Source organism: Amphiura filiformis, chromosome 16 (assembly GCF_039555335.1).
Source record: "Amphiura filiformis chromosome 16, Afil_fr2py, whole genome shotgun sequence".
Lineage (NCBI taxonomy): Eukaryota > Metazoa > Echinodermata > Ophiuroidea > Amphilepidida > Amphiuridae > Amphiura > Amphiura filiformis.
The window spans coordinates 51,632,319-51,657,499 of record NC_092643.1 but is presented as its reverse complement, the minus strand read 5'-3'; the positions used below and the strand labels follow the sequence as shown (position 1 = coordinate 51,657,499).

The window sequence follows — 25,181 nt, the reverse complement described above, 5'->3', positions numbered from 1 at the left end:
ATGAACAAAGAATCTGCATTCAAACTTTAACTGTTTGCTGATATTAACTGTTTGCTGATGTTAAGTCCAAATCTCCTGCGTGAGACTGGCTTTTCTTGATGCTTCAAGAAAAAATTTATAATAGGGATGATTGCAGTGTAGTAATACTGATCAAATACTTACAAGAAAACATTTATTTATTTTAACTAATCTTGTAACAATGTGTAGTAGCTAGGAATATCAATATCACATTTTAAACATGGCAGTTTCAAGGATTTTGCATCTGATTCCAAAGTTGCTTGTTATCATCGCTGTCATATCAATAAATAATGATCCGGTATGGAATGGACTGATGGCATCAGCTCAGTTGCTGGTAAAACCACTATGGGAAGTCTCTACCAATGTGACATACCCATGCTTTGTCAATGTCAGTGAAGATGTGACACGCTTCAGGGGTAGTCCTGATCACTCATGTGGTTTTCGAGTAACAGCATCTCAAGGAACTCAAATCCGACTGAAGATATATGAAACAGTGAATGACTCTCTTGATCAGTCATTTCTGTACATTGAACGCATTGGAGACCTTGATAATTGTCCAAATAAGTATATAGTTTACAATGATCTATCTACGTGGTGCAATTCCGTTATAAGTCAAAGTAATATCACGATAATAGTGCAAGGTGATGTCAGTCTATCCATCAATGACAGGCCAGCAGAAGGTATAGTGTGTCAATGTCCAGAAAATGACCAAAATACCACATATATCAATGTAGAGCAAAGTTCTCTCTGTAGAAATGTACAGGGATACAGGGATAAGATAATGTGTGGGTCATATGATGGCAATAAATGTAGAATTAGGTTTCAGACTGTGATACAATACTGGGGTCTAGAGAAGTAATTTATCGATGTGTTGATCATGACGTATCTCGGAGTCATAGCAATTTAATTTTATATCCAATAGATCCAATTAATCTATATCTATCATTTAATAATATAGTAGAAATTAAGGACAGAAGTTTTCAACATTTACAGGGTATTCAGTCACTCAATCTAGCTTATAATCAGATAACCAAATTGAATGCAGGATTATTTCAAGCCTTGAGCAAGCTAACAAACCTGAGACTCTCTGGCAATATGTTGAGCACTTTGCCAGAGGGTATATTTCAGACTTTGACCAATTTGGACACTTTGGTGCTTTCTTCCAATCAGATAACCAAACTGAATGCAGGATTATTTCAAGGTTTAAAGAAGCTAACAGACCTGGGGCTCTCTCGCAATTTCTTGATTACTTTACCAGAGGTAATATTTCAGGATTTGACCAGTGTGTACAGTATAGACCTTAGTTCTAATCAGTTAACCAAATTGAATGCAGGGTTGTTTCAAGGTTTTAGTAAGCTAACAGATCTGTACCTCTTTGACAATATGTTAAATACTTTACCAGAAGGAATATTTCAGGATTTGACCAGTGTGTACAGTATATACCTTAATTCCAATCAGTTAACCAAATTGAATGCAAGGTTGTTTCAAGGTTTGAGTAACCTAACAGACCTGGGGCTCTCTGGCAATTTCTTGAATACATTACCAGAGAGAATATTTCAGGATTTGACCAATGTGTATACAGTATATACCTTAATTCCAATCAGTTAACCAAATTCAATGCAGGATTATTTCAAGGTTTGAGTAACCTAACAGACCTGGGAATCTCTCGCAATTTCTTGAGTACTTTACCAGAGGGAATATTTCTAAATATGACCAATATGTACAGTATAGACCATAGTTCTAATCAGTTAACCAAATTGAATGCAGGGTTGTTTCAAGGTTTTAGTAAGCTAACAGATCTGTACCTCTTTGACAATTATGTTAAATACTTTACCAGAAGGAATATTTCAGGATTTGACCAGTGTGTACAGTATAGACCTTAATTCCAATCAGTTAACCAAATTGAATGCAGGGTTGTTTCAAGGTTTTAGTAAGCTAACAGATCTGTACCTCTTTGACAATATGTTAAATACTTTACCAGAAGGAATATTTCAGGATTTGACCAGTGTGTACAGTATATACCTTAATTCCAATCAGTTAACCAAATTGAATGCAAGGTTGTTTCAAGGTTTGAGTAACCTAACAGACCTGGGGCTCTCTGGCAATTTCTTGAATACATTACCAGAGGGAATATTTCAGGATTTGACCAATGTGTATACAGTATATACCTTAATTCCAATCAGTTAACCAAATTCAATGCAGGATTATTTCAAGGTTTGAGTAACCTAACAGACCTGGGAATCTCTCGCAATTTCTTGAGTACTTTACCAGAGGGAATATTTCTAAATATGACCAATATGTACAGTATAGACCATAGTTCTAATCAGTTAACCAAATTGAATGCAGGGTTGTTTCAAGGTTTTAGTAAGCTAACAGATCTGTACCTCTTTGACAATTATGTTAAATACTTTACCAGAAGGAATATTTCAGGATTTGACCAGTGTGTACAGTATATACCTTAATTCCAATCAGTTAACCAAATTGAATGCAGGGTTGTTTCAAGGTTTTAGTAAGCTAACAGATCTGTACCTCTTTGACAATATGTTAAATACTTTACCAGAAGGAATATTTCAGGATTTGACCAATATGTACAGTATAGACCTTAATTCCAATCAGTTAACCAAATTGAATGCAAGGTTGTTTCAAGGTTTGAGTAAGTTAACATACCTGGACCTCGATTATAATGTGTTAAGTATTTTACCAGAGAGGATATTTCAGGATTTGACCAATTTGTACTGGTTGAACCTTGCGTCTAATCGGATAAACAAATTAAATGTAGGATTTCAAAATTTGAGTAAGCTGAAATGGTTGTTCCTTGATAGAAATAATAAACCTGGACCTCGCTTATAATGTGATTTACCAGCGAGGATATTTCAGGATTTGACCAATTTGTACAGGTTGAACCTTAAGTCCAATCGGATAAACAAATTAAATGTAGGATTGTTTCAAGATTTGAGTAAGCTGAAATGGTTGTTCCTTGATAGAAATATGTTGAGTACTTTATCAGAGGGGATATTTCTGGATTTGACCAATCTGTACACTTTGAGCCTTGGTTCCAATATGTTAAGTACTTTACCAGAGGGAACATTTCAGGATTTGACCAATTTGACCACTTTGTACCTCAGTTTCAATAAGATAACCAGATTGAATGCTGGATTATTTCATGGTTTGAGTAAGCTGGAATATTTGTACGTGCATGGTAATATGTTGAGTAATTTACCAGAGTTGACATTTCAGGATTTAACCAATTTGAACACTTTGAACCTTAACAACAATCAGTTAACCAAATTGAATGATGGACTGTTTCTTGATTCAAGATTACACAAGCTGTACCTCAGTGATAATATGCTGAGTACTTTAACAAAGGACATATTTCAGAATTTGACCAATTTGTACCTTTTAGACCTCAGTCATAACTTGATTGTTCAATTGGATTTGCGTATAATAGTAGGTTTAACTAGGCTCACCGATCTTTACCTGTTTAATACTATGATGAAAGAATTGTATGTTCCAGAACGTGTGTATGAGACTTTGGGAAATTTGAATGGGTTTTCTATTTATGTCAATCAGCTCCCTGGTGGAAACAGTACTCTGGTTTGGAACATGTTTGATCGATTGAACAATTTTAGAGATCTTGAGTTTGGAATTGGTGATGTAATAAATTTACTGCCAAATATTTTGAAACATGTTACTCACGATCTGAATTCCCTTGCCCTTACCCATATGAACAAGTTGGTCAGGTTAAAATCAGGCATGATTTTGTTGACTTGGAACATCTTAATATTTCAAAGAACAGTTTGATAGAATTGACCAATGGTGTCTTTGATGGCCTACTCAAGTTATCTAAGCTTGATGCAGGTCAAAACCAGTTGAAAACATTGGATAAGGATGTATTTCAAGGTTTAGTGGATTTAAAATGGTTGTATCTCCAAAATAATCATTTGACACATTTAGACACTGGTGTTTTCCATCATGCTGTAAAGCTTGTTCTAATTGATGTATCTAATAACAAATTGAAAACCTTGAGTGAGGATGTATTCCAAGGTGTAGTGAGTTTATCAAGGGTTAGCCTTGGAAATAATCAATTCAGACAATTAGACACCGACATCTTCCATCAGGCTGTCAAACTTATCTTGGTTAGTTTGACTAGTAATAGCATTAAAACAATATCAGGTAATAAGTTTCTTTCTCACCCTTTTGATTTAGAACTGTTCAACAATCCACTGACATTGATATCTCATAATAGTTTTTCATCCCTAGCAAGATATTCAAAAGTGACTGTCAGTCAACATGAGATTTGCGAGTGTTATGTTCCTAGTAATGTTACCTGTACAGCAAAAGATAAAAGATCCCCATACCTCACATGTGATCGGTTGCTTTCTGACAAGGCCTTAGTAGTTGTCATGTGGCTTATTGGTTTGAATGCTTTGGGTGGAAATATCTTTGTTCTGGTTTGGAGGAATAAAGGGACTCCAATAAGTAAAGTAAATACCATGTTATTGATCAATCTTGCCATATCTGACTTTATGATGGGTGTCTATATGTTAATCATTGCATCTGCTGATATCTACTTTGGGGACCATTTTCCAATGCAATCTGAATCCTGGAGATATAGCATTACTTGCAGATTGGCTGGGGCTTTGTCAATAATCTTTAGTGAAGCATCCGTGTTCTTTGTGACACTTATCAGCATAGACCGATTCATATGCATCAGATTTCCGTATTCAACTAGAAAGATAACAGGACACTCTGTAAGAATATTGGTAATTCTGATCTGGATTGTTTCATGTGCTTTAGGCACTGTGCCGTCTGTCTTATCTGGAAAAAATGTAAAATTTTATGATAACTCACATGTGTGTATTGGCCTTCCGCTTGCCTTGACTAAGAGATACACCACTGAATACCAGTCTGTATTTAAAGTCAATTCCATAATTGCTGGTATTCATCAAGAAATAGCAACATCAACGTTTGATTCTCTTGTTGATGGTCTGTACTTTTCTACAGCACTTTTCCTGGGCTTGAACTGCGTATGTTACTTGGTTATTCTTGGATGTTATATTGAGATAGTCAGAGCTGTTAGACAATCACCTAAAGGTGCAGGACCCTCTAGTGATAAGAAGGAACAGATTCGACTCACCATGAAGGTTTCAGCCATAGTAGGCACAGATTTCTGCTGTTGGTTTCCGATCATCCTTCTTGGGATCTTGGTGCAAACAAGGGTGATTACTTTGCCCCCTTCTGTTTACGCTTGGTCTGTGACTTTCATCCTGCCTATCAATTCTGCTATTAACCCATATATATACACCATAGTTGAGCTTATTTCTAAATATAGAAAGAATCGGCAGAGAACAATTGCCATCAATCTACAGCCATCTTCTTCTCATAACCAACCAGGTGATGTTCAATCAAATTTTAGAACCAGAATTGTTACTCTCAGTGCAGCAGAGGACCAAAATGTGATTACTGCACCTGTGTAGAACAAATTGAAGGGATGATTGGAAAACAAAGAAGTGCATAAAGTATAGATTATGGAGAGAGAGGGAAATGATAAAGGAGAGAAAATTCAGGAGCCATTAAATTTCCAAAGCTATAGAAAGATGCTCTTCATCAGTCACATCATGTGTAGAAAGAAATCATTGAATGGAGGAGAGGAAGACAAGAGGAGTAATAGAAGATATGTAGTACGGAGAGAAAGGGAAATGAAGTATGTAAAGGAGTAAGACATGGAAACGAAAGGGAAAAAAGAAGGAACTGTACATGTAGTCCGTTTGGGTTCTTTAAGGCAGTGACATCAGTACTGTGTTGCCGCACAGTGTCATCGCCCCGATATCTTCATGGCAGAAATCGCCATTGTAGGTTGAATCCACCGCCACGCATGGCCATTTTGTATCGACCTGTTTAATAGTTTTGAGTCACATAATGGGCCGAAGGACATCTGACTAAGGCTACTGACAATAGGCCCGATTAGGCTGGTGACTGACCTCGCTAGTGTGTGAGTCGAGCATGGTACGCCATAGGTCATATGCTTTTAGACTACCTCCACGATTGGCCTATACAGTGCGCTATATAATTCGGCACATATAAATCAGAATTATTATTGTCAGTTTTTGACTCAAGACGCAAGCTTCTTTGACAAGACGCAAGCTAACGACTATCATATCTGTTCAATATATATATTCAAGTGCAAGGAACCATATCTGGTTTCTTTATACAAAATCATTTACGGAAGATATTCATCATTTTCTACCCCGGTATCCAAAGATTTCCGTCTCATATCAAACTCGTGCATAGGACATTCACGTGTATCGATCCCGGGTATTGATTTTAGTATCTCTGCAGAGAAAGTAATTATTAGCCAGGCGATGTCGGTGTGTGCCGTCACTTTGAATGCGTATAGATGCATCCCTTTTCATGTAAACACGCCAGTTCTTTGTACGCAATTTAATACTGCACCCACTGGCGCCACACTGATGTCATTGCCTCAACATGCTCAAGGAAGCCAAATCGACTAAAGTTTAATTTGTCAAAGGTGTACAAAAATGCCATTCCTCTCTCATTCCTCTCTGTATTTTATGTCATATTTAGCAAGACTTTCTAGGAAATGTACCCTCTATTCTGTATTGTATTCATTCATATGTCTAAAATCAACCCATGAATAAAACAAAACATGTGTGTATCTTGTATTACTGTCAGGCAAAGAAAGGAAAGATAGAAGGAGAGATAGAAAATCTGATTGTATAATATGCACAATTTTATCTATCCCGATAGTATGTTGAGAAATGTAGAAAAAAAATTGAGTCAAAAAGTCATGGTTTGCCTTATTTGGTAAATATCTTAAAAAAATAAGGCCAATATAAAACAAATGGGGGAATGTCCATAGAATGGAGCCCCTAGATTAAAAAAAATACATAAAGACTAATTTAATTTCAACATGTAAAGGTTTTATGTAAATGATTTTCTACAAAACAGTTTTTTTACTTATATGTATTTGTATATGAAATATTGACAGTTGTTGTAATGAGTTTTTTAGGATTGGTTTTGGTTTCGGTCAGGTGGTTTCCTATTATCTTGCCTAAGCTCTTGATTGACATCATTATCGATAGCTTTGTCTGTACCTTTTGTAAGAAACTTAAAACTTGTAGCAAGCAGGTTTTTTTTTATTTCAATTTGTTACATAAACGTGTGAACGAATAATTGTTTGGTTTAAAGTTATCTGATCTAAGGATTCAAAAGAAAATTTTTAATTTCGCAGTGCAATATTCACGGGCAAAGAAAATCCAATAAACCTAGGTTTATTTCCCTGTGAAAAAGTATAGACCATCGAAATATTTGCTCTCGAGATTACAAAAGCATAGACACTAGAGTGATCTGTATATATCTATTTATATGCATTAAAGGATTTGCTCTATAGTTTTATAGTTAAAAATACCAAAGAGCATGAATCTGGTTGTATATCTATACTAATATTTAAATTCGACTTTTCCATAATCCATTTGATTACATTTTCCCATAGGATAAAGGTAATCGGGTACTCACAAAATAAATGGCTCGTTATCTTTCCAAAAGGTGTATAAATTTGAACTTTTTTCCTCATTCTCTTTAAAAATGAGTTCACTCTCAAAATTCTACGTGTCAAACGAAATATGAACCATCTTAATTTTGTATCAAGCTTACACTTGAATAGTATAAGGACACCCATAGTGGGTAGGAGAACATGAAAACTAATATGAGATACTGTATTAGGATCACATATTAAGTATCATGTGAGAGTATACTCTTGTACTCCAGAAGACAGGATCACATATTAAATATTTGACACCATAGAATATAAAAACTAGTAATTTGATAAGTTAAAATAAGATTTTTCACGGAATAAATCTAAATAATATGATTATGCAGTTTATTCCGTTAAATATTTACCCCATAATTTCCCTCATTCTTCAGGCCCTGCCCTCTATCGGGTGCTAATTTAAAGTTTAAGCTTGATTGCTATTGTTTCTTTGTAAGCCTGCGGCGCAACCTTGAACAATATTGTCTCTTTGTAAGCCTGCGGCGCAACCTTGAACAATATTGTCCTTGAGAGTCCTTTGAGAGTCAATTCAAAATCACTATGCCTGATGATGCGTCATGGATATGACGTGATACTTGCACTGTAGCCAGCAAAACATAAGTCCAGTTGAACAGATTTATGATTTAGTCCAACTATACTTCAGTTTTGAGCTGCCATCAGCACATCCCCGATTTCCTGTCACCTTTAAAGTTGAACGGCCAGTACAAAACAATCTCCGCTACAACTACCAAATTTGTAAGCTTAGAGGTTAGTTAGTCAGTTAGTTGAAAGAGTGAGAAAAGTTGAAATTGAATAAATTTTGTTATTATGTGTACTGGCACATTCCAATAAATTGAAAACATTTTAGTTTTACTTTTAAAGAGTGTATCAATTGTGTGTTCTTTACACTTGTGTATTTCAATAAACTGTTCTATAGAGTGTTCCTTTTGTAATGCTTATGGCCTATAAACAAGGCAAAAATCACTAACCCATGTTTGACAACTTTTGCCATATTGTACATGTTGTATGTAACCAATAAATTGCAAACACGACAAAATGTTCTCTACTAGTTTTCAAGACTAAGTTAATTTCCTAATTGTTATGTGCAGTGAGTATAGCATATACAACCGTGAACGTTGAAATGACAAACAATCACGCTGATTGGCTGATCAACAATCTAGTTGCTCTATGGTCACCATCACATACCAGAGTAAACAACTGAAGCACGGAGAAAGCAAGAGTCTTTTTTTTAAAATATTATTATTAGTGTGCCACTGATTTACAGATAATCAGGGGCAGGGAGTGGTTATATCTATCTAGAAGTCTCGAACAAATTCGCAAACTGTACAAAAAGTACACACCTTCATAGTCGTCCTGCCGAAAATGTATTGAAACTTGAAACCATATTTGTATCATTGGTACTTGTTGTAAAATTCTCTCCAGTGCAGTAGATAGTTACAACAACAAAAAGCCTTTCAGCGAATTTTTTCAAAACATCAATAACAGTGGCGTAGCGTCACAGGAGCACGTGGGGGCATGCAATCGATCTGAAATTTTAAAATTGTCGCAAAATGGCTTATTCCCCCATCTGATCCGGTGTCCCCAATCATGGTCGGTGTCCCCCATGTGATGACCCACGCTACGCCACTGATCAATAATTATGGTAATATTTAATAACAATATTATTATGATGGTAGTGTTTTATAATTATAATAAACGATAGAACACACTTTACAGAAATAAAAAATATAAAGAAATATATACAAATTCAAATATACGCAAGTAGATTATCATAATATGTATGCGCTGGGATCTACATGCTCGTCTGTCAGGACACAGTTCTTTAACCTCAATATGTTTGTACATTCACGGAATGACCTTTGAATGAGTTAGGTACAAAACCTCATACTCCACAACATTGAGGTCAAGTTTTGAGCTATGATTGTTAAATGGGATTATTTCATGAACGATGCCATGGGAAGTGAGACCATTAAATTGATGGTTTTTGATATCCTAACAATATTATTATGTTCTCCTTGGCTATTCTCATATTTACAAATGTCTATCAGTGCTTTACAAAATAAACCCATAGGTATAACAAGTTTTATGAGTAGTCCGTTTTACAATCCTGTACAAAAATAATCATAATTTCTATTGTCTTATTAAACTGCTATCTCTGAATTCCTGCTACATGTTCAGAGGTACAGTTTTTCTTGACCTGAATGAGGCCTTTGACACGGTTAATCATGTAAAATAGGTACGTAATCATTTTAGATTCAATATCCAGATACTAAAATGGTGCACTTCTGTTTTTGAGTTTCGGTATGTTTATTCAAACACTCTCCTAAGGTCGATTGCTCGGTAACTTAAATAATTATTTATGGTGGTTGCTTTTCAGTGGTTGACTTCATTGGGGGTTCGTTGTATCAACATCTTCATCGGCTAAACAGTCTGTTTGACACATTCCTTCCTCGCCTCGGTTAATAGAATACGTCACATATTGATTTAAGTAGATCACACAGCCATAATCATTTTACAAACAACAGATGCTGTTTTTCTGAGCCAAAAATGTAAGCCATCTTGGTCCAGTTATTCTCATGCAAGATCTGAAAAATATTAAGCAGTATAATCATAATGTATACATTATGTCTTTTGTGGTTTATTATGCTACGCTCACCCGTCTGTTCCAATAATGTTCTCACATACATAATATGTCCTATCCCTAATAATTTGATATACAAGACAGATATACAAATTAGATGTACGCTGTCTGTTTACCATCTCCAGCATTGGCATTTATGTCATTAGTGTGTCGACAGAGCTTCCTGCTTGCAATGGCTAGTAGTAGCACTTCCGATCTGGTGTAAATTGCCCAAATTTTGAAATCGGTCACAACGCATTATGCAATCGGAAGTGTTAGTAGCAGATCGATGAATCGTACGCAAAATTTGCCCACCCTCCACACCCAAAATAATATACGATTTAAGGGATGGGGTATGAACGTTTGGACAGTATTTATTGTGGGACATTAGAGCACGTCAGACATATCGAATTGCATTCTTAATACGAAGAATGTCCTTCTTATATCAAATAATTTTGATTTTTTGAAATTCGCAATGTAATACACATTTTATGGCAAATATGAAAGGTCAAAATATCGTCGGCTTTTCCTCCCAGCTACATACACTTTAAGAATATATCATTAGATTTATAAAATTTACTTCGAAGACTGTTATATATCAAAAATGTGAAAAATATCAAATTTTAATAATTTGTCATAAAATTTGTATTATATCGTGAATTTCAAAATATGAAAATTATTTGATATCAGAAAGACATTCTTGGTATTCAGAATGTAATTCGATATGTCTGATGTGCTCTCATGTCCCACAAAAAATACTGTCGAAACGCTCATTCATTTCCTTTAAATGTTTATGAATAAACTGTGTTAATATTATAATAGCTTTAGGGTGATACAGTTAATGTTTAAAATCAGGCAATAATAGTGCTAAATGTGGAGCCAACGGCCACACCTGCTTAGTAATATGAGGCCTAAACGTGTACTTACATGCAGGTCTATCTATTGAGGTGTCAGAGGTTGGTTCCGGAGATGGAGGCTGTGGATAAAAGAATTTTATTTGTTTATCGATGCACGGCAGTACTTTTAAGTTATAAAGAACGTCGGCCTTTTCCCTTTATTTAGGCCTAATAGTACATAAAATAGATCCTACGGTGTGTTGCAGAAGTGAAGTGCGTAGTGTCTTAATTACTAACGTTGGGCTAGACTATGCCATAGTCGAATTTTATTAAAAATATGTTATTATTAGTCATGATGAACCCATTTCGTTGAACTCAAAATTATACTGATGTTTATTAAAATTAAAGTATTCAATAGTAAAATGGTCATAGAGAGTTAAAAATATCAGATGATTAGTGACAATAAAAGTAATTGAATGCAACATTATCTTGCATAATTATAATGGCTCACATTAATACTGAATAATTCTGATTTTGGAATCTACCAGTTTATTGAGCGAACCCCGAAAATCCCACTTGGGAAGCTAACAAACAAAGGGAGTGCGGTGACTGAAAAGATCAGATACAGATGTGAAAATCTATCAGTTGCACACAAATCAATATAAATCAGAGTTTTATGCTTAAATGTAATAGCCAGAGTATGCAAAATGGGCAAGTGGACTACGGAGATGTCTAACGTTGGGCGCACCCTACGTTAAGATAAGGGTTATGGCTGCGTTAACTTGGCACTCGACCACAGGCGTTCTGCCAGAACCAACGATTGAGCGTGGTCACTATTACTCTGAACAATAGAACGCGGTTAAACTGCTTCTGCTAGTGCGTGATGGTTAGTTTTGAAGTCATAGCTTTAGCGACTGATAGGGTTAAGGTTCATTTGTTCGTTAGAGATAGGATTAACGTCACTACGGTCAGAAGTAGGGTAAAAGTGTGCCCCTCAAACTTACAATGTAGACGGCCTGCACTGCTGATAATTCAAAATCGGGATCATTCTGACAGATGACAGCTCGAACCTGAGAGAGAAAACAAATTAATCTTGCTTGTTACGGATTACATAACATCGTTGAATATATACCCCATAAGATATTTAAACTTAATGTTCTGTTACCATGGTTACTATATCTTATAACACTTACCTCAATATTGGCCATGCCGTGACAAATAAACATGAATATGCCCTGAAAAAATGCAACAAAAGAGTCTTTATAAGAATATGTTGGAGGAACGTTTGTGGATCCTTTTGAAGTTCCTAGAACTTTGTGCCGAACATTCAACGTTAAACGAATTAAAAGGTTTAAACTTTCGCATAAAGTTTGCATTGAATTTTTCCAACACCTATAAAACCATGTCGCAATTTTTGAACGTTGTGATAACGCTCTGTGAGCTTATGTTTTAGGCCTATTATACTAGTGCGGAAATGACACCGCTTTTGTTAAGTCATCGGATCGCCTTTATAGAACCCATACCATTCCTCTTGTGTGTCAGCTTTATTTGTCTCAATATTTAAGTGCCAACACCGCTAGGTAATGTTCCTCTCTGACCCGTGACAAATAGACCATTACCCGAAATTAATGGGCGTGTTGTTCAGGTCTGCTGAGATGTTTCATGTTTGCTTATATACATACAGCTAGCAAAATTACAATTTTTACAACAAAATATAATAGTCCAATAAGCAATATACTTACTAAGCATGCATTAAAGAATACAAACGCATAATATACATCAACCGGTCCTCCGTATATACCATAGCATCCCAATAGCCATGTGATGGCAAACATTAATGTCAGAAACGCTGTACCGCGAACACCAGATCTAAAGGGGAAAATAGTAGGAATTTGTTTTTTAAACATTTCCCTGTTTCATTATGGGCTCTGTAGCCTACTTTTGCATGGTATTTTTTGTGGGACCTGAGAGCACATCAGACACACCAAATTGCAATTTCTGAATACGGAGAATGTCCTTCCAAAATACTGTGCAAAGGCGGGTCGCTTAACTCATTATGTTCATCGCAAAACTTCTGTGCAGTTTTAATAATTACCGTATTGTTTTCCGATAGAGAGTAAAAGACAGTTTACTTCGCCTGTTTGATATGGCCTTGTCTTTTCATTTTATCCCCAAAAGACTTCCTAACATTTGCCACAAAATATTCATAGTTGGTTTATTTCATTATACATTGTAGTTAAATATTCCAGTTTTCAGGAGTAATATATTGTTTTCGTTTTTTAATTTCCTTCTGTAGTAGTAATGTTTATTTTATTTCATATCGCAGCCCTAAGGCTGAATTATATGGAAACTTACAATTTTAAAACACATCAAAAATATATGATATTATATACAACAATCAAAATTACAATATTGCACTTGTCACATTTCAAAACACAGTTTATCACACAGTAGTAAATAAGTCATGCAAATAAAAATTATAAAAGGGGCAAAATTTCATAAAAGTCAACACAATGGCATATAAAAACAATGATGGGGGCTGAATGAATTAAGTTAGCAGGACAGTCCTGGGCAGGTAATATGAAAAACCGCTAATTATTCAATAAACTAATAAAAAATGGGATGGGGCTACCCTGGAAGCGCGAAGTTCTGGCAAAAAGCTGGGACAATTTGTCAGCATTGCGTAGGTTGCGACCATGGGCTCTGCCCCTGACAAGGGGAAGTAAATCATTTGTTCTGGAATTATTGGAGAGCCCTTCGGCAAACCTCAGACAATGATCCACCCTCCTGTCACAGAGAGAGTCCAGATCACAATCACTCAGTGCTTCAGAATAAGATGTGAAATTCCTGCCCAGGACTATCCTGAGCTATCCTGCAAGCTCTTCTCTGCAGCTGTTCAAGTGATTTAGATTGGCCAGCAGTTAAAGATGAGTGCCATGCTATGTCACAATACTCTAAAAGAGGTCTGATGTACCCTCTGTATACCGTAATAAGCTCCTGATGGTTAAAACCAAACTTTTGTTAACATGCGCAGCATGTACAGCCTGCGGTTGGCTTTTTTGTAATTTCAAGGGTGTTTTTGTCCCATTTAAGATTGTTCTGAATCCATATGACAAGGATTTGTGTATCATTAACATAATCAAGAGGGGTGTTATTTATCTCCAAGGCAGTTGGAAGAGGCACATCTCTTTTAAAACACACATGGAGAGCCTGACACTTGCTGGGATTCAAACACAGTTTATTGTCACTGGTCCATTGCGAAAAATCATCTAAAACCTCTTGGAGCTTGCCAGACGTGAGTGCGATTCTCAGCAAGTGTCAGGTCATCGACATATTTCCAAAATCTACACATTCAGAATTACCTAAATCCAGTGGTCTTGTCCTGTAGGCGAACTTTCTCAGTAAGTCCTTTGACAATGAACGACATTAATATTAAGTTTATCTACAACGAAGAAAAAATACACAAGGCGTTACTTCTTATTTCGAATTGTGAATGTCAAAATGGGTTCAGTTCCTCCAGGAATTCAGGATTTAGTCATGTCTTTGCTTATATTAGTGTAAAATTTTCGTAAAATATTGAGATGTGACAGCGTTTTGTTGAGCCCTCTAAATAGCTACTGATATACAGTCAAGAATTGCACGTCCTACTCTTTTCGAAATCGACTACGAGAGTGGTGTACTCATGTATTGCATGATTTCTAAATTTTGATGCATACTGCAAAAATATGTTTCGTTAAATAGCTTATTCAACAAGTTTTAGGTTTGGTTAGATTTACGTTATGTGTGTTTATTGGGAAAACGTATCGCTGTATGCGTTACTGCTTCTAGGGCCTGCCCATAGCTCACACAAGTCAAGTTAGCACCGGGGGTTAGCAACAACTTCTAAAGATGAATGTCAATAATGTTACTAGTGCGTGGCACTTATAGCTTACATGTGGTGGTACCATGGGAGCATTTGCTTTTCCACCCACCCCTCCTATAGTGAAAATAAGAAATCGGGAAAATGTTCACTTTTTAGGTAAAAAATAATACCCACACCCCCCATAAAACCCGGTGCTGCCACTGTAACTTACACACATAGCAATTGAGCAGGGTCCTGCGAATGACCACAACAGACCATCGCTGTTTGTCAACCAGCACCTATAATATGTATAAACACAAAAACTGGTAAAACATCAAGGCGCTGTTGCGGAGCGCAATTTTAATATAAATAGAGCGACCGCAAGTTGTTATTTGCCGAAGAATAGTTACTTTAAGTATAAAACATATTACTTTCACGATTTCGTCAAGTTTGATCTGTTATCATGAATTTTACAAGTAAAAGATGTCGAAATATCTTATAATAGTGCATAAGTGTAGAAGCATAGTAAGAGGACAAAGCGTCACTAATGAGAATAGTGTGGCTCCGAAAAGAGCCGTGTGTTATTCAATGAAAAGTGAGCTGCTCTTTCTGTTCATTATATGGTGGTTATACGTTTTTGCGAATGTATTTGAAGCTGTAACCCTCGTCCTTTAATGTGACATACTAAGACGGTTGTATTTACACCCAAATGACTTTAAGCTAATCGTAGATCCATCCTTATGTTCATTTACGCTCCTCCTTTCGCAGTTCGTGTTACAAAATTTGACTCAGTTTGACGAAGGTTAAAACATAACGGGGTGCTCAGGTGGCCGATTCATCTATACTTACAAACCATATTCATGTTCGTAGTAGGGATCGTCAGACAATGCTAAACCAAGTGTCGCGGCAACACTAGCAACAGGAACTCCTAGAGATAATTAAAAACATAGATTGTATCGAAACTTGTCACGATGATGTGTTTTTTAAGAATGAGGATCTGTTCTTTTCTTGTTTGTCTGTATGTTCTTTTTCTTTCTTTCTTTCTTTCTCTCTTTAGCTCCTCCATGTTCCGTCTTATTTTGTAATTTTTGTTTAATCAAAATTATGTCTCTGTTTCTGTCTTTCTCTTTTTCTCTGCCTTCTATGTCACTCCATATCTCCGCATACGGTCTCTCAGGTCTCCTATCTTTGCCTCTGTCTGTTCCTCTTGCTCTCTTCTCTACCTCTTTTGAAAATAAGTGTTTGAGGGTAGTAGAGTGTGTGTGGGTCTGTTGGGTGTGGGTGTGAGGGTGGGGATGTGCATGGGGTGGGTTTGTCTTAGAGGTGTGGGTATGGGGGTAGGTTGGAGAGTGTGGGAAAGTCAATACTAAATACATATACATACCCCATGCCAATAGAGTATACCATCCCATTTTATGTCGGTATAAGGCAAACCCGATGGCAGCATCATTCTTATGTAAACCATACCAAATATCACGAATAAGTTGTATCATTTCAATAGACACCCAATAGATGTAGGCAAGGTAGAACAGGTGCATGCACGCACCACATATTAAACACGAAAGCTGTTGAGGTAATGTAAATAAAATATGAAGATGGTATGTCGATTATTTAAAAAAAAAAGCTAGTTAAAACATGAAATTAGAGTGTTTGGAAACACGTAATTGCTGGGTATATATTTTGTTAGGGGTAAGTATCTAAGGACCTCCTCTGTTTGTTCGACGCTCCACCTGTCCGACACGTCAAACCATAACCCTACCGCCAAAACCCTAACCTTATAATAATTAATCCGGGCTTCTGTTGTTGATTAGCTGTCGAACAAGCATGATGTCGAACAAGGGGAAGAAATGGTATCTAAGTCTAGTACTAAACATTCGAGTTTAACAAATACGATTTGCTTAGGTCGTACAAGTAACGCATTGCATATTGTTTTCTACTTATCATATTATGACTCTGTATAGAGCCGTTCATATTATATATACATAGTCCAGATAGAATTTCACTTCTCTTCTAGTGAGAAAATTTCTAAATTCTAACTGTATGAAAAAGACTATATACTGTCTGCAGAAATTGGTGACTTTGAAAAGAGCCGTTCGACGAATGTCTTGGACTAATTATACCACATGTAGTTTCAGTTACCTTATTTAGTCGAGCAAAGTCAGAGACAACGAACGCCAGTGTCGCAAAGAGTGCTGCAATGCATTGATGAAGATGGATGGTATGACGTAATGTTCTAAGGCGACTGCAGGAAAAATTTATATTCATTGAGGTTACATAATGGAAATTAAGATGAACATGTCGTACTTTTCCCTTCCATACTTTATCATGCTTATTTGTGATCCCTCGCAAGCAGTGGTGCACCATACTGTAGGGTACGAGCACCTGGCTAGTTACCAGAAGGTCCCGGGTTTAATTCACGGATATAGTGAAATTAAATTGTCTGTTTATGGTCACCATTACTTTAAGTCATATGTTTGGATACTAAAATACTATACGTATATTTTTAGAGATAATGTTTTGAATGCCGCAATTGCTTCTTGTGTACAAATGGTATAAATTTGGCCTAAAACACTCACTCTGTTGTAATGAAGTTGTATAGTAGCATGAGAAGAAACCAAGCTGAAAGAAGACCAAAAACACGTATAATCCATGCAGACTTCACCAGGTCCCAGTTACGTGCCTGTATAAGACAAGGAGAATCAAATGTTATTAATAGTAACAGACTTAAAAATTGTTTAAACCTTTTGGAAAAAATATATTCGATTGGACATTTTATGACTTTTTAAGCATCTTTCACCCGCCGTAACTGTCAGTTCTAAGTTATCGTGTTCTCATATGTAAAACTAATGGTCTTGGTTTCATTCTCGGTATATAGGAAATCAGCAGCATCATAAATCCTGTAGTAGTACATTATACAATTAGAGAATAAACGATAGGAATTTATATTTTGCCTATCCTCTACCGTGTGATAGACGACAGGCAGGTCCAATATTTTGAGTAGTGGATGCCGGCGCAGCCGGTATCCACTACGATAAAAATATTGGACCTGCCTGTCGTCTATCATAGGTAGAGGATAGGCAAAATAAAAATTCCTATCGTTTATTCTCATTCTTAGTCAGTTAAATATTATTTTAATAACTGTAAACAACTTTTTAAAGCAAAAACTAAGCCCCCACCGTCATAAAAACTCCCTCATTATAAAATGAACGAAACTTGTTTACAACTTCACGTATTCTGGTGCGCGTACTGCTAGCGCGTTCGCGTATTCCGCACTAGTCTACGCATCCAGCGCGATACATACGCGCACCTCTACACGTGCGTTACGCATTATCAAGACGCATGATGACGTGGGGTCATCTACGGCCTGATAGACGGCACCCGAAATCATGCGATTGTCCAATCAGAAATGTGTCTACGAACTAGACCACTCCCACTGACTAAGAATGTATAATATTAGTATCCATGCTGCTATAATATTAGTGTAATGTCTAAATGACCAATAAATAGCACATAATATTCTTACTGGAGCAACAATAGGTTCCATGACAATAACGAAGTGTGTCAGATGATAGCACTGACAGATTGTATGTGTGTTATTAGTTTTCACCGTCTCACAGCCTTCATTATCCCATGCACCGTTAGTGGTCTTTCTATGAAATAAAAAAGAAATAATTGAATCAAAAATTTAAAAGTGGCGTGTGTGGGGTAGGGGTGTGTGGGGGTGTGTTTATGACATGAACTTTAGTTCTGGTTGCGTTATTATATCTATAATACTGTCTGAGGACTCAATTCTGCTCAGCAATTCTGTACGCATGCTAGGATCGCAAACAGTCCCGTTTCTCCTTCCGGTGACAACACTCTTAAACCTTGGTATTCTCGTAATTTTTACCTATAACACCCACAACCAGTCCGATAATTTCATAAGCCAGAAGATTTTTCCTCACGATCTTTTGATGGATAGTATCAAAGGCTTTCTTAAAGACAATGAATGTGATTACTCGCAGTAGGTCAAGTGGTTTTCACTAAACACGGTGGCACTCTGCATCATCCTGTCCTGTATTGTAGTTCCCAGGTCGAATGCTTCCAGTCCAGTGTCCTGCTTGAACACTTCTACATATGTAATGGATTGTCTAGCAGGATTTCTTGCTCCATGCTTGTGTGTCTAAATTGATCAGTTTACTAGACAAGTGGGCAGTAAGTTATTTCCTTAATTCCTTCATACTGTTTGTCTAAGATTGTTCAACATACACAAAAATTCTAATTATATACTTACGGTACATCAAAATTCCAGTATCCACACGATGGTTTCTTAATGAATGATGAGTTCAATGTCTAACAAAGTGAGAAACAAGAAAGAAAAGCTAAACACGAGAGGACGTCACGGTAAATGATCTTTAAGTGTCTGTGACCTTGAATATTGGAGTGTATCAAAATGCTCTTATGGGATATACCTCAACTTGTTTCCTTATTTAGGAAAGCTGTTTCGGTGTTTAACAAGTAGCCTATAATGGGAATCAAACCCACATCTTTCAGAAGCAAAATCTAACACATAGCTGACACCTAATAGCCGACACCACACACCCAAGTCAAACACCAAATACTGGTAAGCTACACCAGCTTTTGCCGTGGAGTTAGTCTTTTAGATATTCTAACTTTCACTGTTTTCTTATTACTTTGTGAAAATGTGAATTGAGAGGTTACAGTTTCTTACGCCTTGTTACATGTACTTACGCCCGTCTCAGGAGAGTGATGAATATTCATACGGGCGTATGCGCCAAGACGTAATATATAGACCGTAACCGTAAATATGTTTAGACCATACATACCACCACATGTTTGAATTCAATGATAATTGGTTCAACTAAGGTCTGTTCCAGCCGTGGATAAACATCACACGATAAAACGTGGCTATTAAACCATGGTGTTTGATCCTTAACCTTGTTGAATCTAAAAGAGAAACATGTAATATCAAGAGCTATCTTAAGAACCGCTGAACCAATACTAGGCTTGTTTGTACTCATTTTAATGCATTTTTCATGCAGAATCCAAATATGGTCATGCAATTTATGATTCTGAAATTTGTTAATTTTTAAAACAAAATTTGAAATTTGTCGTCTGCAGTCGACACCCGATTTTTATAATTTGCACAGAAAATTTGACAGCAAAATTATACGCAATTTGTCAAATGAAGAGCTTATTTCTACAACCACATGTATCTCATTTTCTTGTGTGATAAAATCACAGTTACTTTGACAAATTTGATATTAGCAACAATGAGTTATACCATCAACAAGCCATTATTTACCACAACAAGGCTGCATAACAATATGCAGACTATTGTTATCATTTGGGAAACAAAGGCTTCACACAGTATTGTTACTGTGCATCCATCCATTGTTTGCTTTGTAATGGTGTATCCAACTGAAATTACTATATCTATAGCATAACAACCCATTGCAATATCGCACTAGGTAAATCAGAAACATGGGTTTGTGGACTTAACATGGTGTGGAAATAAGCTCTTCAAATTCTGGTCATAGTCAACGTAGTATACACTTACCCAGTCGTAGTTGTTGGTGCCATGTCCTGTAAGGTTGTGAAAACAGTAAAGACTAATATTCCTTCGTCTCTGTCACCTGTGATTGAGAACGAAATTTAGGAATAAAAACTATCATGTTAACAGTGGTCGGATTTTGAGGTGCATGTCCTGGTCTCAGGAAAAACTAAATCCCAAAAGTAAGCAAACTTTATGAAAGGATAACAATGTTTTTGACTCTTTATACCATTTTGACCCGGATGTGGCAGTGACGTTTTGAGTGTGCGTTTTCTTGTTATAATTCGAGACCGAATTAAAAACTAGTTTGCGTATGACATCCTGTCAACCAGACCGAAAATGCAGTACTGCGCAGGTCAGCAATCAATCACGCCGCGCCTTTGCTCTAACGTCAAACTAGTCTTTTTAATTCGGTCTTAGATTATACCCATTACGTTACTTCTTACTTGAACAATGTTCTCATTTTCACTTCACAAATTGAGTGCTCTCTGGTTGGTGTTTCCTATGCGACAATATGGCTGAGAGTTCAATTGGTGCTTGTTCATTATGTATTGATGCCAATGGTCTATTTAATGCGCCGAACAAGCCTGGCAAGCATAAGTCAGAGAATTTAGCCTCCCCAACCAAAAAAGGAAGGGGGTAGTAAATTGTTTTTGGAAACAATAAAATTTTATAAAACAATAAAATGATAGATAGGCCTACGCCCTATACGTTTATTACCTTCGACGTGATCAAGAAAATTTTCAGGTAGTTGTATCGAATCTTCAATCGTAAGCCAACTTTCATTGGCAATACGCCAGCGTCTCTCCGTCTTCTTTGGTAAAATAAACTTCTGGTGAAAGCTGGAACTGCTTACTTTGTCAATTGTTAAAACTGAAATGAAATGAATCATTAATTTTGCTTTCTTGGTTATTAATCAAGTCTAGTATATTTTACATAGAAGTAATACAGACTTTTTCGCAAAATTCCAAGACTGGTCTGTTAGAGGTATGCATAAACGGCACGGGCTAAATATTAATTGGGGTGTGTCGGGAGATGGTGTAAAATAATTGTTTGATAGAAAATGTGCTTTCCATTAGTTTACATTATGGCGCTCATAATGTAGTAAATTAGCCTAAAATGGCGGATTTAAGGAGACTGAATGTGAATTATTTTGTGGGGGTAAAATTTCTGAATTTGAGCAAAATTATTCTGATTTTATCAAATTAACTTACTGTACACAAAGAAACAGTCTGAGTTCATTGGACAACCAGGAATCCGCACAGTTGCTTTTGTACCGTAAGCTTAACATTTGACTCCCAGGGTCCATTCAAACTTTCTGAGTACGTACAGCTTTTTACCCTTTTTTAAAGCTCCTCCCCTGTTCAAAAACTTGGTACATTGTAAGTGTATTTCAGCTTTGATGAATGCCAGTTGCAGACGAAGTTTAAGATATATCACCTCAATCCCCTATGAATTTGATAATAACAGAGCCACGTTGCACAAAGTCCGTAATTGTGTTCCCACAAAGCTCAAATTCAGCCTTCCTAAATCCGCCATTTTAGGCAAATTCGCTACATTATGAGCACCAAAATGTAAACATATCGAACGCACATTTTCTATCAAACAATTATTTTACCCCATTTCCCGACACACCCCAATTAATATAGTCTGTACGGTCTATCTGGACTCCGTCCAGACCAGTCTTGGAACTTTGCGAAAAATATTCCATATTAAATGTCAAGTCTGTACATGTATCACTAATCAAACGATCTTATTTTCAAGAAATGTGATTTAAAAGTTATGGCTTAATAGGTCGACGCCTTCCAACAAATAATTTTAAGTATGGTCTAATGGTGACACTTTTAAGCTTGAAAAATGTCTTGCTCAAAAGAAAAACAAAGTAACTAAACATTCCCATTATAGTTAGGGGAAAAAGTTCAATTTGGTGACCACTCTCTGGCTAGTAAGGTTTGACGATTGATTCGACTTCTATGGACCATTTAGAAAAAAATAGCCACCATGTCCCTCGCGAAAATCCCGGCATTTTTTCGCTAGAGGCCAAAATCCAAAATGGCCGCCGCCACCATTTTGAAAATTTAAGTTTTGAACCAGAGCACCTATAATCATGCACAAAGACACTTTTTCGGATATGTCGAGTACAAGGATTCCGATTCTGACATTAGTTTGACATTACGGCATCATTTTCACCCAGAAATCCAAGATGGTGGCCGGCACCATCTTGAAAAATTTAGTTTTGAACAAGAGGACCTAAAATCGTGTACAAAGACACTTTTTTGGATAAGTCGACCACAAGGATTTCAAATTTGACATTACTTTGACATTACGAACTCATATTTACCCAGAAATCCAAGATGGTGGCCGCCGGCGCCATCTTGAAAAAAATAAGTTTTGAACCAGATTACCTAAAATCGTGTACAAAGACACTTTTTCCGGTAAGTCGACCCCAAGAAATCCGAATCTGACATTAATTTGACGTTAGAACATAATTTTTGCCCAGAAATCCAAGATGGCCCTATTTGGTAGAGCGTAAATGTGATTTTTGAATGAGAGCAGAAGCATAAATGTGTCATTTCCGCCTTATCTGGGGTTCATGTCTCTTATATGGGGTTTAAACTGCCTTATCTTGGGTTTACATCCCTTATCTAGGGATAAGGCGCCTTATCTGTGGTTTAGATGGCCTTATCCTGGGTTTACGTTCCTTACCTGTGGCTAAGATGCCTTAACCTTAGCATATCGCAGTCTAAACCCAGATAAGGCATCTAAACCCCAAATAATGCGCCGTAACCCCAGATAAGCGACGTAGACTCCAGATAAAGCAGTCTAAACCCCACATAAGGTGCCTTAACTCTAGATAAGGGTTGTTAACCCCAGATAAGGGTCGTAAACCTCAGATAAGGCATCTAAACCCAAGATAAGGCGCCTTAACCCCAGATAAGAGACGTAAACTCAGATATGGCAGTCTAAACCAGTCTAAGGCGCCGTCTGGGGTTTACTTCTCTTATCTTAGGTTTATGTTCCTTATTTAGGGTTAAGGCGCCTTATTTGGGGTTGGGACTGGTTTATCTGAGGTGTACGTCCCTTATCTGGGGTTACGGCGCCTTATCGGGGGTTTAGACTACCATATCTGAGTTTACGTCTCTTATCTGGGGTTAAGGCGCCTTATCTTGGGTTTAGATGTCTTATCTGAGGTTTACGACCCTTATCTGGGGTTAACGACCCTTATCTAGAGTTAAGATGCTTATCTTAGGTTTATGTTCCTCATTTAGGGTTAAAGCGCCTTATTTGGGGTTTGGACTGCTTTATCGGCGGTCTACGTCCCTTATCTGGGGTTACGGCGCATTATCTGGGGTTTAGATGCCTTATCTGGGTTTAGACTGCGATATGCTAAGGTTAAGGCATCTTAGCCACAGGTAAGGAACGTAAACCCAGGATAAGGTCTTCTAAACCACAGGTAAGGCGCCTTATCCCTAGATAAGGGATGTAAACCCAAGATAAGGCAGTTTAAACCCCATATATGGGACATGAACCCCAGATAAGGCGGAAATGACACACTTATGCTTCTGCTCTCATTCAAAAATCACATTTACGCTCTACCAAATAGGGGCCATCTTGGATTTCTGGGCAAAAAATTATGTTATAACGTCAAATTAATGTCAGATTCGGATTTCTTGGGGTCGACTTACCGGAAAAAGTGTCTTTGTACACAATTTTAGGTAATCTGGTTCAAAACTTTTTTTTTTTTTTTTTTCGCCGGCGGCCACCATCTTAGATTTCTGGGTAAATATGAGTTCGTAATGTCAAAGTAATGTCAAATTTGAAATCCTTGTGGTCCACTTATCCAAAAAAGTGTCTTTGTACATGATTTTAGGTCCTCTTGTTCAAAACTAAATTTTTCAAGATGGTGCCGGCCACCATCTTGGATTTCTGGGTGAAAATGATGCAGTAATGTCAAAGTAATGTCAGAATCGGAATCATTGTACTCGACATATCCGAAAAAGTGGCTTTGTGCATGATTATAGGTGCTCTGGTTCAAAACTTAAATTTTCAAAATGGTGGCGGCGGCCATTTTGGATTTTGGCCTCTAGCGAAAAATGCCGGTATGTTCGCGAGGGACATGGTGGCTATTTTTTTCTAAATGGTCCATAGAAGTCGAATCAATCGTCAAACCTTACTAGCCAGAGAGTGGTCACCAAATTGAACTTTTTCCCCTAACTATTACAAGAGTAGAAAAAGAAAAAAAAGCGGGTAAGGCGGTCCCGCCGGGAATCAAAATCCCCTTCCTTGCTGGAAATTTGACATAAATTGTGGGCTTTAGGCACACAGACGGGCCCTATTCCCTCGAAAAATGGTAAAATGATAGTTCTACTTTTTGATTCTCGGTAGGACCTCCTTACCCAAACCCATTTCATTTTAATAAAATAGATTCAGGTCAGCCTCCCATTCATCACCTTCCACCGCAACACTCTTAGAAAAAAGGTTCGATTTAGAACCTTTTTGTCTATATTTGGAACCCTCTCCCAGAATGTTTCTAGGAAGAACTAATTTCCTGACAAATGGTTCTAATATGCTTATTTTTGGCTTTGTAGAGATCCATTTTTATGGGTTTGAGAACATGTATAAATTCTGTAGAGAACCCTTTAACATTTTAAAGATTCTGTTAATAAAAATGGTTCTTTGTAGAACCAACAAAGCTAATAGAACTGTTTTGTTTCCCTTTAGTACCATTTTCAGGATTTTTT

The 25,181-nt window shown here is 36.9% G+C and overlaps 1 protein-coding gene across 1 annotated transcript in view; it reads right to left on the bottom strand.

The window, feature by feature from the left end:
• Window positions 1-8,865: 8,865 nt before the first annotated feature.
• Window positions 8,866-25,181, bottom strand: part of LOC140172729 (uncharacterized) — a 40,606-nt gene continuing 24,290 nt past the window's right edge. The window contains exons 24-39 of the mRNA XM_072195862.1: window positions 21,160-21,312; window positions 20,446-20,521; window positions 19,712-19,832; window positions 19,159-19,217; window positions 18,409-18,535; window positions 17,462-17,565; window positions 17,025-17,127; window positions 16,270-16,450; window positions 15,735-15,813; window positions 15,118-15,184; window positions 14,407-14,486; window positions 12,787-12,913; window positions 12,238-12,279; window positions 12,049-12,114; window positions 11,136-11,184; window positions 8,866-10,173 (exon numbers count right to left, since the gene is read on the bottom strand). Coding sequence (XP_072051963.1) covers window positions 10,163-10,173; window positions 11,136-11,184; window positions 12,049-12,114; window positions 12,238-12,279; window positions 12,787-12,913; window positions 14,407-14,486; window positions 15,118-15,184; window positions 15,735-15,813; window positions 16,270-16,450; window positions 17,025-17,127; window positions 17,462-17,565; window positions 18,409-18,535; window positions 19,159-19,217; window positions 19,712-19,832; window positions 20,446-20,521; window positions 21,160-21,312 — 1,445 coding nt within the window. The 3' untranslated portion in view covers window positions 8,866-10,162. The remainder of the gene's footprint in view (window positions 10,174-11,135; window positions 11,185-12,048; window positions 12,115-12,237; window positions 12,280-12,786; window positions 12,914-14,406; window positions 14,487-15,117; window positions 15,185-15,734; window positions 15,814-16,269; window positions 16,451-17,024; window positions 17,128-17,461; window positions 17,566-18,408; window positions 18,536-19,158; window positions 19,218-19,711; window positions 19,833-20,445; window positions 20,522-21,159; window positions 21,313-25,181) is intronic.